Source organism: Dasypus novemcinctus, chromosome 5 (assembly GCF_030445035.2).
Source record: "Dasypus novemcinctus isolate mDasNov1 chromosome 5, mDasNov1.1.hap2, whole genome shotgun sequence".
In the NCBI taxonomy this organism is placed as follows: domain Eukaryota; kingdom Metazoa; phylum Chordata; class Mammalia; order Cingulata; family Dasypodidae; genus Dasypus; species Dasypus novemcinctus.
In genome coordinates this window covers 160,349,282-160,364,307 of record NC_080677.1, presented here as the reverse complement: position 1 = coordinate 160,364,307, position 15,026 = coordinate 160,349,282, and the positions used below count along the sequence as shown (strand labels likewise).

The 15,026-nt window shown below is 49.0% G+C and overlaps 1 protein-coding gene across 13 annotated transcripts in view; it reads left to right on the top strand.

The window, feature by feature from the left end:
- Window positions 1-15,026, top strand: part of KIAA1217 (KIAA1217 ortholog) — a 687,185-nt gene that overhangs the window by 584,605 nt on the left and 87,554 nt on the right. For 12 of the 13 annotated variants that reach the window (XM_058297837.2, XM_058297848.2, XM_058297847.2 and 9 more), the window contains 2 exons: window positions 7,598-7,796; window positions 12,296-12,389. In XM_058297837.2, the coding sequence (XP_058153820.1) occupies window positions 7,598-7,796; window positions 12,296-12,389 (293 nt within the window). Of the gene's footprint in view, window positions 1-7,597; window positions 7,797-11,462; window positions 11,605-12,295; window positions 12,390-15,026 lie in introns of those variants that run through there. The other variant, XM_058297842.2, reaches the window with a different exon arrangement.

The following is a 15,026-nucleotide window of genomic DNA, read 5'->3' as shown; positions in this document are numbered from 1 at the left end:
TCTGTTCCTTTCTTTTAGGAATATGCTTTACCACCTAACAAAATAAGAAGTTTCCCTCATTCTGCCTTCTTTTAGAATTGTTTTTAATGAGAGTATAGTGTTCCAATGAATAGATATGATCATTTATCTTTGATCCCATAGTTAGACATTTCCTTCTGGACATTATTCTTACAAATGATGTTACACTGAGCGTAAAGGTTAATAACTTTGGGGGAAGAAGTGTTTAGGACTGCTGGCTCGGACCATTTGTATACTTGGGAGCTTTTGACACAGATTGTTAAATAGCTCTGAAGAAAAGTGTTATCAATTTACTTTTCCTAACAGTACATATTGGGAAACAACCCCTTGTCAGTACTCTTTATTTCATGGTAAACACCGTTGCCAATTTGCTAGGTGTAAAAATCTATCTTATTATTTTAATTTTCATATTTTTTGTTATTCGTTATTTTGAAAAGTTTCCAATCAAAAAGCACTTTAAGAGCTCCTTAAATACTTAAGACATTAGCCATTTGAATAGGTAATGCAAATATTGATTTCCGAACTCTTACGTTGGATCTGGAGAAATCAAAGAACTTTGTTATTTTCTACATCATCTGCCCTCAGGGAAGCCCTTTAGGGGAAAATGTAGTGCCAGTCCTGAAGGCAATCAAGCATCATCATAACTCAGCCACATTAGAGGGGAGAATTGAATTCATTCTAATGAAAAAATATGTGTGCATCTGCACAGCAAACACACGACCATCTGAGGAGAAGCCGCCGTGTTAGAGCTAACCATCGTGCCATGTTCAAAGCCAACGGCCGTGTCTATAAAGTGCAATGTTAGAATCATTAATTCTTCAATGCTCCCTGGAAAGGGAATGGAGGAGAGGCTGGAAACCTTTGCCCAGAGGAGATCGTGTGTGTCAGGCAAACGTGGTGGGAAGGTCCCACGGCAGTGACCCAGCACGCCACGAGGAGGGGCCCCGGAGCTGGCAGAGCGGTGCGATGTCGCATGAAATCGCGGGCCCTCGGCACCGGGGCGGTCGTGTGTCGTGAGACAGGAATGGGCGGGGAAGCACCAGCTGCCACGTGACGGTCGAGCCCTTTAGAAGCTGCCCTGCATTCCGGACCTGATCAAGAGTGCAAGGACTACAAAGGCGTAGCCCAGTTCTGACCTGCCAAATGCACTTTCCCTTTTTGCACGATGTGATGGAGAATTCTCAGTTGAAATCCTCGTTGAGGGTGCAGGTGTAGCTCAGTGACTGAGCGACATCTTCTCATGTACGAGGTCCTGGGTTCAATCCCTGGTACCGCCAAAAAAAATTTTTTTAAGGCATCCACACCGACTCTGCAGAGCCCTCGAGGGGGCAGAGCTCTCAAACACAGCCAGCTCTTCAGAAGGGCTCCAGGGGCGGCCAGCTGCCTTTGGGGCTCTGCTGCCCCTTCAGGGCTTGCTCCAGGACACGCTGGGCCTGTAAACCAAGTGTGTCATATTTGTCACGGAAGTGCTGCCATTGTTACACACGTCCCCCATGGCAAGCATTTCTCAACACGTTCCTGAACTGGGAAAGCAGTCTGCTCCAAGCGCAAAAAGTCTCCTTTCCTCTGTCCTCTCCTCGGCGTCCCCCTTCTGTGGCTGGCCTGTGTGCCCAGCTGGCAGCCGTGCCAGCCGGACACTGAGGCAGCAGCCGCTTAGGGCCCCGTGGTTTGGGGTTTTGTGGGTTTTTTTCACCCCCGAGCCTACAGTTCTATTTCCAGCCCCCACACACATACCAACTGCAGAGGAGGGAATGGAAGCCAGGTCTGCTGAGGGACTGAGGGGCAAGAGCCCGTCCACAGCGGCTCGCCTGGCACGGCTGTGCCCAGGCCTTTAATGGAGCCTTAGCCATCACAGGGGCGAGTCGGGGCCCGAACGTGGCCATCTGTGTGGCTGGACAGGCAGGTAAGGTTTTCTCTGCATAATGAGGAAGGTGTGACAGCATGGACGTCTGGGAAACCAGCTCCCTGGAGAAGCTGAGGCACAAGCTGTAATGGGCAGACGGGAAACCGGGCTGATGAGGCCAGATGCCAAGAGGGCCCTGTTAGTCAGGCAGCCAGTGCTTCCGGATGACTTCTAATGTGAATACGAACCGTGGGCGAGGTTGGCAGGGGTTGGCATCACCCAGCAAAAGCTCTTCCAGCTGGCAGGGACCTCAGAGTGAGGGGCTCCTTCCTGAGGACCGATAAACCAACCACTCAACAAGTATTTACTAAGAGCCTAGTCTGTTGCCGGCTCTCATCCTCAGGACACAGCAGTGAACAGGAGCAGCAGGAGCCATTTCTGAAACCTCCCTGGCCTCCCGAGGCCGGCGTTCCAGCCCGAGACCGACTGTAAACATATCGGTCGTCAGGATGTGGACGGGACTGGATCGTGCTGAATTGTATTATTATTACATCGTGAAGACTGCGAAGGAAGGAGGAGGGGCTGGAATTTTAGAGAAGGGGGCCAGGGAGGGCCTCACTGGGAAGCTGACCCCCACGAGCTCCTGAAGGATGTGTGGGAATTCGCAGGACGAAGCTGGGGAAACAGCCCGCGCAGGAAGCGCGCTTGACGGCTCGAGGCAGGGACGGCGGGCGCGTGAGGGGGGCACAAGCTGGCGCGGCGGCCGGGGCAGGAGAGCGGTGGAGGGTCCTGGGTGGATTGAGAGCTTGTGTTTAGTGGAGAGACTTTTGAAAGCTCTGATTGTATCCACAACTGCAAGATGCAGGAAGAATGCACGCCCCAAGGCCCTGGTGGCAGTAAAGGGGCACGAGCTTTAGGAAGAGCTGGTGGAGAGCAGGGGCCATGACATAACCCGCCTGCCGGTCCCAGCGTCTCTACCACCAGGAATTCGTCCTGCAGAATGCTCCCACAAGTGTGCACAGATGTGTGCGCCCACAACCGTGCGTTCAGGTGCTCTTTGTCATATCAGACAAGGGGAAATCACCTGCTTGCCTCACACAGTACAGACAGGGAGGCAGTCCCTGGGAAAAGAGCCGGGGAGAGCGGCACAGCGGAGAAGGGTCTCCCAGCTGGGTGGTGAGGCGAGGGCTTTTTTAGGCGCTCCCTCTTCTGTTTTAATTTAATTATTATTATTTCAGTTAATTGAAATGATCATTGAAATTATTCTGCTACTTTTTTCTTTAAAGTGATGCATTCTTTCTTTTAAAAAGCCGAACAGGACTAAGCTTGTAATGATAATCAGCCTTCCAGCATCCTATCCGTGGCCCCTCCTGATTTCTGCTCCCCAAGAAAACACGCCTTCCAGATCTCTTAGTCCTTTCTGCTGGTGTTTATCTCCAGAGTTATGTAACATGCCTTCTTTGCTATCTCTTAATTCTTCTGCTTTAGGCATCATCTGTTGTCTTCCTTGACGGAAGGTGGAGATTTGACTGTCTTGCCTCCCTCAGCTGCCTCCTCACAAGCATTTCCCTTCTCCCACCCCCTCACCACACTGTATCACCCTTAAATAAAACGTTTTTGCTACTATGTAAATACTGTTGCGTTGAATCGTGAAGAATTATATGATTACAATTCTTTCCTTGTACATTTTTTTACCTCCCCCTTGCGACTTTTTGATGCTGTCTGCTGTGTCCATTCGCTGTGCGTTCTTCTGTGTCTGTATGTATTTTACTCTCCCTCCCCCCTTGCAGCTTGCTTGCTGTCTGCTCTCTGTGTCCATTTGCTGTGCGCTCCTCTGTGTTCTCGCTTGCCTCCCTCTTTCTTTCTGTTGCGTCACCTTGCTGAGTCAGCTCTCAGCGGTGCTTGCGGGCCGGGTGGTGCTCCTTGTAGTGTCTGTGGGCGAGCCTGCCTTCGCAAGGAGGCCCTGGGACGCAAACCCAGGGCCTCCCATATGGTAGACGGGAACCCAACTGATTGAGCCACAGCTGCTTCCCTCCTTGTACATTTTGATATCTTTATTAAACTCAACAATTGCTCTAAGTCTTCCTTTCTCACTTTCCTACATACCTATGTGTGCCTGACTTCCAAATACTGGGAACAGAAAATCTCCTCTCCATGCCATCCATGCCACCCTCTCAGGCACATTTCGTCCCTCCTGAAACTTTCTTCTCTCCGATCTGATTTGAGGTGATTCTCGACACCCAGCCCAGCTGTCCTCACAGGTCTTTTTTTTTTTTTTTAAGATTTATTTATTTATATCTCTCCCCTTCTCCCCCCCCCCATTGTCTGTTCTCTGTGTCTATTTGCTGCGTCGTCTTCTTTGTCCGCTTCTGTTGTTGTCAGCGGCATGGGAATCTGTGTTTCTTTTTGTTGCGTCATCTTGCTGTGTCAGCTCTCCATGTGTGCGGCACCATTCCCAGGCAGGCTGCACTTTCTTTCGCGCTGGGCGGCTCTCCTTACGGGCGCACTCCTTGCGTGTGGGGCTCCGCTACGCGGGGACACCCCTGCGTGGCACGGCACGGCACTCCTTGCGCGCATCAGCACTTCTTCGCAGGTCTTCATGAATCACCCCCCCAGGAGTTCCCTTTGTCACTCTCTGAATCAATCCCTTGTCTCCTGCATCTCCATCTTCCCAAGCTCTCATTTATGGTGAAGCTTCTTCCGCTAGCTTCCTGAGAAAAGAGAGTGCAGAGGGTCCCTGTCTGGGTCTTTTGCATGTCTGAACATATTTTTATCCCACACTTCCCCATTGACTGATGAGTTGGATGGGGGTAAACCTTGCTCAAAAATATTTCCCTTCAGATTTTTGAAGGTGCTGTTCCACTTTCCTATGTTTTCTGGGGCCACAAATGGCTTCCTGACTCCCGATCTTCCGCATGTGGTCCTCTAGGATCTTCTATTTATTCCCTGTCATCAGAATGTCTCAGTGACGAGCCCAAAGGCGAAGAGCGTTGGGTGAGCCCTATCCATCAGAAATCTCATGGGGGCCCTTAAAATACCCTTTCCGGATCTCTTTTATCCTGATCCTCATCATTAGGTATCTAGATGCCATGAACTGATTCTCTGATTTTCTGCCTTTTCTCACCCCTTCGTCTCATTTCTCCATGTTGTGAGAGGTCACATCAGCCTTTTCGCCCCTTGCCACTGAATTGGTCATTTCTGCTCTTCTGGCTCACAGAACCAGCTCCTGCCCAACCAAGTTCCTCTTCTCCTGGGTCTGTCCCGTCTATTCCAAGTTTCTGTTTCACTTTGGTCTTTTCTTTCATGTCAGAGATTTGATAAAATGTCCATTTGTCCTTGATAGTCTGTGCCTGCATGAGTGAGGCACTGGCATACTAACCGGAAGCTTCTATCCATAGGTAGGGCAGCCTCAGTCTGGGGTGAGCAGAGAGAACCTGAACTTGAACTTTTCATAAGGAAACCCTCCAAAAGCTGTTGGTCTTTTCTCAAAGGCCAACCTGCTTTCCTCCGGGGGGCCTCCAGGTCCTTTGGCCAGCATTCTGCCTGGTGAGCCAAAACCCAGCATCCATCTGCTTCGGCCTCTTCATCCTCCCATTGTGGAAGCAGTGGAGAGATGCTTGGCCATGTGCAGTGGGTGGAGAGCTATGGCACTCTTGCTGCTACACATTATAGATGATAGATGGATGGATGGATGAATGGATGGATGGATGGATGGATAGATGGATAGATGGATGGATGAATGGATTGGTACCTCCATTTTCTGAGTCTCCCTTTCCCTGCAGTTTGTTTCATGTTGAGTTCTTGCCTTGAAGACTTAGACTTCAGCTTTTTCTTGTCCACTTTTGTTTCCTCTCCCGTTCTCCTAGTTCTTGGATCTGTGCCTTTTTTACTCCTTGTTATCATTTTAATAGAATTACAGGAGAATACTGAGATAAATATGTTACACAAACTGCCACATTTAACAGTAGTCATGTTCTCTTCTCATTTGATTCTTACCTCCCAAAGATTTCCCAAAAGTAGTAGGTCCTCCCCCATAGATTCTCAGAAAAATAAGCCTTTTAGTTTGCTAAAGACTGTCAATGCAATATACCAAATGGGTTGCCTCTACCATAGGAATTTATTAGGTAAAAGTTTGTAGTTCTGAGGTTATGAAAATGTCCAAATGACACCATCAGAGATGCTGTCCCACCGAAGGTCAGCTGATTGTGACCCTGGGCTCCTGCCATGTGGCAGGGCCAGAATTGCCTCCTCCTCCAGGACTCCTGCCACACGACAAGGCAAAATGGAAACCCTGCTGGTCTCGGCTTCTCCCCAGCTCCCTTTCTCTCCAAGTGATCAGGCACGTGGCGGGGCCTGCTCATCTCCCTGCTCCAGGCCTGTTGCTTCTGCTTCAGGCTGCTCTGTCCATGGCTTTTCTCTCTCTCGAGTTCGTCAACATCTGGAGGCTTATTTCTGTAGCTGCGGCTTTTGTCCTGTGTCTGTGGCTTTATTCCTCCATTTGTAAAGGACTCCAGTAAGAGGACCAAGACCCACCCTGGCTATGCCCTACTGGAGCCATCCAGTCAATTGGCCCTTAGCTGACCCAGTTCAGTCAGAGGCTCACGACAGTGTCAGTTCAAGAATATAACTTTCTGGGGTCCACCTAAAAGATTCAAACCAGCACAGTAGGATTCGAACTACACGTGAGAATCTTTGATAATCTGTTTTAGTTATCTGTTGCTGAAAACAAAGACTCTGAAGCATATTGCCTTAAAACAACCACACTCATTGATTTGCTCGTGATTCTGCAGTTTGGAAGGGACATCTGGTTTCTGTTCTGTGTGACCTCAGCTGCAGCAGCTCGTCTGGGGTCAGGGGATCTGCTTCCAAGGTGGCAGCCCCCATGATGGGCAAATGGTCCTGGCTATAGAATGGGGGCTTGCTGGGACAGTTGGCCACAGGTGAGGTTCTCCTCCATGTGATTCCTCGGAAGCTGGGTTCTGTGAGGGAGCATCCCATGGCTAAGCTCTCCTCAAGGACAAGCTCCAAGGAGCCAGCATTCAACAAACCTCTGTTGGCATCACCCTTGCTAATGTGCCATCGGACAAAGCAAGTCGAATGGCCAAGTCCAGCATCAGTGTGGGAGGGGGCCACTCAAGGGCATGGCTGCTAGGGGTTGCTGTTCTTTGGGGGCCACGTGCTCCTTGGAAGGCTACAGCTCTGCAATCCTGTGCTCATGTTCTTCTCTTATTTATGAAACATTGGGGTGTCTTTTCTTTAAAACATTCGATAAATATGCATTAAAGGCACAGAAATATTGTCAACATTTCCTCCTAAACTGTTGTGAATGGATTATAAAAACTTAAGCTAGATAGTATATCCATGGCTATAATGATTGTGTTCCCAGTTAATGAAAGATGTGGGGATAAAATCACTGCAAAGGGGCAGATTCCTTTCAGAAGGAATTAAGTATTATCCTTTGCTTTAGGCTAGCAGAGATTAGTTTCTTGTTTGGGCAGTTATAAAATGGTTGAAAATTAGCCTCTTTAGCATTTGTCCAGACTTCAAAGAATAAAAGCAGGTACTCATGTGATAATCAAGTGGTGCATTCCTTTGGAAATTCCAAATATAGATCTCATTTTACACAGTTTCCAAACTTTTCCAGAGTCTGGACATTTCTGCACATGGAGGATGGAAGTGCTTCGGCTCATGCTGAGGTCCTCTGGGCCCTGCTTATTCTGTTCCTCTTGCTTGTAGGGGTTCTGTATCTTCAGTATGGAGATGAAACCAAGCAGCTCAGGATGCCCAATGAAATCACCAGTGCAGACACAATCCGCGCTCTTTTCGTAAGTGCCTTTCCACGGCAGCTCACCATGAAAATGCTGGAGTCGCCATGTGTCGCCATTTACATCAAAGACGAAAGCAGAAATGTTTATTACGAATTGACTGACGTAAGGTAAGTAGTTCCGCCATTGTGTGTGTGTGCGCGCGCGCTCTCTTGTATTTGGCATTGCTCCAGTTTGTGCCAGGCCCTGATTGCTCAGCTTCCCAAGGAAGAGAGCACTGTTGTCGTATGGAGTGCTTGGCTTGCCCCGCTCATCCACGTGGGAGCTCACCACCTGGTTTTGTGCAACTCATTTACAAAGTGTGCTTCACAAAGGCAAGGACAGACTTCTCCCCCGTAGCTGTTTGTGCTACATCTAGAAAGAACGTTAGAAATGTTCCGACCCGCTGTTATCTAAGACGGAAAACAGGGGCCCGGGAAGGAAGACGTGGGGTCCCAGTGCCAAGCCCTCCACCCCAGCCACCCCAACCCCCTCTCAAGTCGCTCCTTCCCCCTCGGCAGAGCCTGTGGAGACTGGGGGGGGGGGGCAGAACCCTGCTCCTGCGGGCATGCTGGCCGCCCTCACAGCGAGGATGAAAGCAGTGGACTCCCTGTCAGGATGCGTAAGAACAGGGCTGAGACCGCCTCCTGTTCCAGTCGTTACATAAATAGTTGTCTTTCACCCAAAGCATCTCACTTTCCAGGTAGCTCTTCTCCAGGGCCCAGGTGAACTCTGAAAGGAAAGGAGGGGAGCAGGCGTGGCTCAGTGGTTGAGCACCCGCTTCCCACGTTCAGGTCCCGGGCTCAATCCCTGGTACCTTCTAAAAAAATAATAAAAGGAGAGGAGGCGAAGGAGTCCCCACCTCTTGCAGGTGGCCTGGGAATTAAAGCGTCCTATCGACAGTGGTGCCGGCGTGTGCAGAGCAGAAGGGACCCATTTGATCTGTCCCAGCCAAACCACCTGAGAAGCAGGACGTAAATGACACAAACAAGCCTCTAAACTTTTAAGTTTAGAACTTAAAAGATTAGTCAGTGAGTAATCCAGCGTTTCCTTTAGGGAGCCAGAAAACCGATTTGTAACCGTTCAGAGGCTTTATCAAGATCACACAGCCAATTAGCTACCAGCCCCGGCCTCCAGCCCGGCCCTCCGCATTCTTGGTCAAGAACTCTTTAGACTCCCTTGGAATGTTCCCCCATCCAGCCGTTTGGGCAGGTCGTGGGGTTTCCAGGTCCCTGCCCCATGGGGATATAGCAGGCTGCCCTGTTTCTTCACAGTGGAATTAACAGGTACCACTTTTTTATAAATATGCCTCCGGTGCAAAATAAATGTAAACTGATATGTAGCTCACAATTATCGCAAATGACATATTTAGATATCGGCTGCAGCGTCTGAGGACACTAGGGCCGTGGGAGCCTGGCGTGTGCCCTCGGGTGCAGGTGCTCCATCTGTCCCACAAACTCCCTGCTTTTAAAACATACTTAAATATTCATGGATATTAGGTAATTCGTGTTTGTCGTTTGAAATGAATTATTAATCCAGCTGTTACCAAAAGCACCTCAAATTTATGACGTATAAACTTTTTTATAAATTTGTATACCGAGCAGAAAGATAAATATTACAGGAAATAATCACGTTATATTTAAAGAGTGTGTTTGCAACAATGTAATACCACGTAGTCGTCTACCCTGACATGCTCTTTTACAGCCATCGTCTTACATTTCTGTGTCTTGCCATTAGAGGAACTGAGTGATGCAGAAATAATAAGTAAGCACGAAACTGAACAAAGCCACTCTTGATTAAGGAGCTCAAGGTTGACGAGCTTTTAATTATGAACAATTGGGCCCCACTGTCTTGAAGCCTGGGCAAGAATTTTAATCCTAAACTGACTCGCCACTTTCTAGACACGTTCACAAGCCTCAGAGTCAAATTGTTTGACTTCTACTCCTTTGACATTCCTTTACCCATTCTTTGGAAGGGTCATGAAAGGGTCATAAAGATAGAAATGAGAGGCAGGACGGGAGGGTAAGGTTCCCCAACCTTCCAAATTTAAACGAGCCACCCTGGATGGAAGTTCAGTTGATAAAACAGGTAAAAGCAGCCCTGAGAGCTAGACACACAAATAATTCTCAGTTAACACAATTTGAAAAAATGATCTTTTTTTTTAAATGAAAGGTCAATGTTTATTACTGAACGGAGAAGAGAAAAATATTTACAAAAAAGCCTGTATTCTTTCTCCTCATACAGTGCTTTTTAATAAAGTTCAGCATAACAACTTTGAAGATATTTACAAGGACAAATTTTTTCTTAACGTGACCATTTACTATGTGGTAGACTTTTGTCATAGAAACCTATACTGAAAACTGAATACACCCGTATAGCTTACAGCAATCAGGTATTAACAGAGAAATTACATGTTGCAGCAAAATAGTATAAAAGTGATATGATTTTGTGGCTTTTAAATGTTTAATTACTTGAACAGGAAAATGATAACAAAAAAGCAAATCTCAAGACAGACCTGGCTTCAGATTTTTTGTATTCAATTCATTCTACTTTCACGTCCTCTCCAGTTAGCTATAGAAGTCTGGCTATCCATCAACACAGTCGAAGGAATGATGTTTGTTTTCAAGGCATTATATGCTCCTAGATGCAGAACCTGGGTTAATGTCGAATTTATTTTCATGCTTAAATGATCCAAATTTGTGTGTGTTTCCTGAGATAAAAACGTCCACCTCAAACTTCTCTGTAAGAGAGTCTTGAGATAGTCATAACTCTCTTTGGTGCAAAGGTTTCCAGTGCAGAGAATGTGCTTTATCTTTCCTGGCACTGGCAATTTTTAACATTTAATCAGCAAACCATTGCTCCAGTGTGGGATGTGCAGATTTCCTATTGCTGAGCACCAGTCTGTACCCAGCCATCCTGTGCCACTCTGTGATCACCTTTTTGGTACTTAAGCTGCAGTTCTGCTAACCTGATTTTTTTTTTCATCTTGTTTAAAATGTTTAAGTGTAGAAAACATTTTTATTTGGTGACAGATATCAAGTTGATTATAAATAATCACAGTTGTGTTCTTTCCAAGGAATTATTTCATTTCTTTGCTTTTTTGCATGATTCCTCAGCTATTGCCCGCCCCCAAAATATATATGTCTATATAATTGCTTTACTCTTCCAAACCCAGGGACAGCTTGCATTTCCCATCCACCCATATTTTTGAAGTGAGTCTCTATTTGTTCAGCATTTGGCTATTTCATCATCGTGTTGGCTTCCCCGGGTTCTCCTTCGGGAAATGCTGGTGAGGGTTCAGGCTGGAGTTCTGGGCTGTAAATGTCGCCGTGGCGAGCGCCTTCTGGGCCTTGACTGCCGCTTCATTTAGGACAAACATGTTTCCAAATAAACCACAAGCCGGCGTCATGTCTTTTAAATATCTTTAGAGTCACAGGACAATTTACTCATGTCTGAGTTAGGTTTTCAGTCCCTTCACATTGCCTCCCTGTGACGTTTCCCTGTGGGCAGCGGGGGCGTCCCCGCAGTGAACCCCCGCAGCGGTGCCTTCTGCGGACCCTCCCCGTCATGCTAAGACAGCCCCCTTCAGTGACAGGAGAAGAAACCTCCCCCTTAGGCAGCCTTGTCACGAGTTGCTTGCAATCCAGAACAACAGCGCAAGCTTGGACAAGTCGTGGCTTCAAAGCTTTGACTGACGGATATTCAAAGGAGAGGGACGAGACTAGCCCAAGGATCTGCCCCTCGGTTTCAAACAAAGATAGCCCAGCAGGCTCAGGGCTTGCGCTCAGCGCCCGCAGGCGGGGGTGCCCCTGGGGGAAGGCACGTGGGCACCTGCCACGCTCACCTGAGCTGGGCGGGATGGCGTCCAGGCAGACGGGCTGCGAGCTGCCCACGGAGGGAGAGGGACTCCGCGCTGCCCGGGCCCTGGCCTGACGTGAGGTAGGCTCCCCGCGAGGCGGGCACCCCCCGTTTGGGCTGAGTGCTCCTCTCGATCTCCAATCCTCGGGCTCAGGGGAGGGGGGCAAGCGGAAGGGTCTGTCTGATGGAACTCCTACTTCGGAAAGGACTTTTTTTTCATCCCGCTACGAAAGACCAAAAGAAGGCATTGTAAAGATAGTAGTTTTGATCTTTGTGCAACTCTTCTTTTCTTCAGGACTGCTCCTAGGTTTTCTTTCCCTTCCTGAACGTGCAAGAAAAAAATCATTGCCGTGTGTGTGTGTGTGTGTGTGTGTGTGTGTGTGTGCATTCATTAGATAAGCCCAAAGCCGGGTGGTTGGACACAGTAAATAATTAACTTTTTAAATATTAACCAAATCTCTTTGATTGTCCTGTTATTGAAGAGTCGGCTCTCCACGTTCAGAATCTCAAAGCAGGATCCACGCTGCAGGATATTTACGAGTGGAGAGGACGGTTCTTCCCTTGAGGAAGAGAAAAAAGAAAAGCAGGAGTCATTTCTTTCTTCTTTTCCTCATTTATGTCTGTCTGTTTGGTGGTCAGAGAGCTTTCTGTCTGGGGGGCAGAGCTGGGTGGCCTGTCGCTGGCGGTGGCCCGGCTGTCCCGAGCAGGCGGGGGCGATGGCCACAGTCAGGCTGCTGTCGTCCGCCACAGTGACTGATGCTTTTGATTCCAGGACGATCCAGGACAGGTCGCTCCTGAAAGTCTACAACAAGGACCCCGCGCACGCCTTCAGCCACACGCCCAAGACGATGAACGGGGACCTGAGGGTGAGTGCAGTCCTGTGGCCGTCCCACCTGGGGCGCGCGTCCACCTGCGGTCGCTGTGCCCCTCCTGCACCTCTCTCCCCTCTCCCCGCCCGGTGCTTCACGATTTGCGCCCGTCAGAGAAACGGAGCCGCAGCTTTGGGGGTTCGGCATCCTTCTGCGGCAGGGGGTTGAAACGGGGCATAGCCCCCCACCCCACGTATCTCTAAGCAGGAGCCCCGTCTTGCCCTCACTCCAAAACCTTTACGTAAAAGGTCCTTGGCCTCGGACCATAGCCCATTAATTTACTCCCTGGGTCCCTTGCTCTTTTTCCCCAAGAAGCCAGTGACCAAACAGAAAATCTGTGCACAACTGCATGAAAAGTAGCCATTCGTATTCTTGCGTGAAATATTCTGAGGCCTGGTGTTCTAATTAACTTATCACCTCCTGCTCCAGGTGAGCTGTCCCATATTAAATATGTCAGATTTTCTCTGAACCGGGCCAGGAGCATAGCACAAAAATCTGCGTGACTTGGAAGCTACAGTTCTCTAGATTTCAGTAATTTCAGGAGATTAGCCAAACATCCAAAACACATGAGGAAGTTTTGAAGGGGAAGAATGGGAATTGAACAGGCAGATCTTAGAAATCGCGTTAATGCCAGCCCACTGGAAAGGGCCTGGGCTTCTGACGGGGAGTGTACATTCCACTGCAGTAAAAGCTAGGGGCGGGGGGGGGGGGGGGCTTCTCCAACTGTGCTCCCAACAAATTTAGAGGAGGTAGCACCATTTTACATCACTTTTCCTCTGGCTTAGCACTCAGCTGGATCCTGGAGTTTAACTAGAAAATTATAAATAAAAAAGAATGTTTTATTGCCAAAGAAACCCAGGGCCCTTTTCTGTCCTAATGCAAGGCCCCTCTCCTTCCTGACGGGGTGTATTAGCTCCCCATTGCTACCGTGACAGATGATCAGGAATGTACTGTCTAAAAACCAGTCAGAGTCCCTCCTTACAGTTCTGGAGGTTAGGGGTGCCAGCTAGCTCTCGGGGGGCTAAAGCCAAGTCTCAGAGGGGCTCTGGAGGAAATCCATCTCCTTGTCTTTCCAGCCCTTAGAGGCCGCCTGCATGCCTTGGCTTGTGGCCCCTTCCCAAATAGTCAAAGCTGGCTGGCCACGTCGCACCTGTCTGACCCTGCTTCTGCCATCAAATCTCTAACCCTCCCCTCTGCCTCCCTTTTCTACTTTTTTTTTCCTTTTCTCTTTCAGTGTTTTATTTTGCAATGCATTCAACCTTACAGGACAATTACAAACATAACACAAATCCCATAAAGAAAACTTCAACAAACCCTCCTCTCCAAGATACCCAGATCCACCAGTTTTAGCTTTTTGCCACATTTGCCGTTTCATTCTGTCTATCCATCTCTTCATCGATTTACCAGCCCGCTTTCTGAACATTGAGTGTAGGTTGTGTCCATCCTGCTCCTTGAACACTTTATGCTGCCGTGTGCGTTTCCTAAGAACAAAGACATTCACTTGTGCTGCCACCTTAGACGCCTTCTTCCACTTTTATGGACCTGTCTGGATAATCCAGGAATCTTCCTGTTTCAAGTCAGGTGATCAGCTACCTGCATTCCACCTGCATCTTCCTTACTCCTTTGGCGTGTCCCAGAAAGCAACATCCCCACAGGTTCCGGGATTGGGGCGTGGCCATCGTTGCGAACCACTGTTCTGCTCGCCACAGAGCACATAACTTTAGGGCCGAGAGGCCAGAAGGTCCCATGAAAGTGCTGGAAGAACTTGCATGCAATTTCCCGTTGCAGTGTGAGCGGTGACTTTGTGGACTCAGAGGCTGCGTGTCTGGAGGGAAAGGCCTGTGTACACAGCTGCTGCTTTTTTATGTCAGAGAGGTGATAGGTGATTTCACATGCAGGGTGGGCAGCTTCTCCAGGAAGTCTAGGGTTCAGGTGTTTATTTCCAGGCAGTGACACTTTAAACGTAAAGCGGCTCCCGTGAAGACGGGTGGGGCCGCGGCGGTAAGGCAGCATGTGCCGGGAGGGCCGGTTTGCCTTGTGGTGTTTCGCTCATCTTTCGCCAGTGACCGTCTTCAGAGCCTTCGCTTCTGTGGCCTCTGCACTTTGGGGGGCATCTGGGCTCAGAACGGGAGCCTCTGGATGCTCACAGTCCCGGGGCCCCAGAATCACCCCTGGAGGTCTCATTCGTGCCCGGCAGGCACCTCTTTACACTCTCAAGCAGGTGGACCCACCATGGGCACCAGGAGTGTCAAGTATTAACCACGGGGACAGAGCCTGCTGGAATCCAGAGCTGCCGCCGTGGGGTACAGTAAAGTTGTTCCATTTCGATTTTTAGGTGAGACCCTAAAAATTGCTTTCTGAGTTACCACAGCCTACCTTAGAGCCCCAGTTTTGGTGCGAGATAATCAACTGGTGTGCCCAGATGAGCGCCGTCCATTCCCCGCCTTCCCCAACAGGGCACACGTCGAGGTTTCAGTGAAGACTCCTTCAACATGAGGAGGGATTTCAACCCCTCGATGATTTGATGGTTTAAAAACCAGCTAGAGGGAAGCAGACTTGGCCCAGTGGTTAGGGCGGCTGCCTACCACATGGGAGGTCCACGGTTCAAACCCCAGGCCTCCTTGACCCATGTGG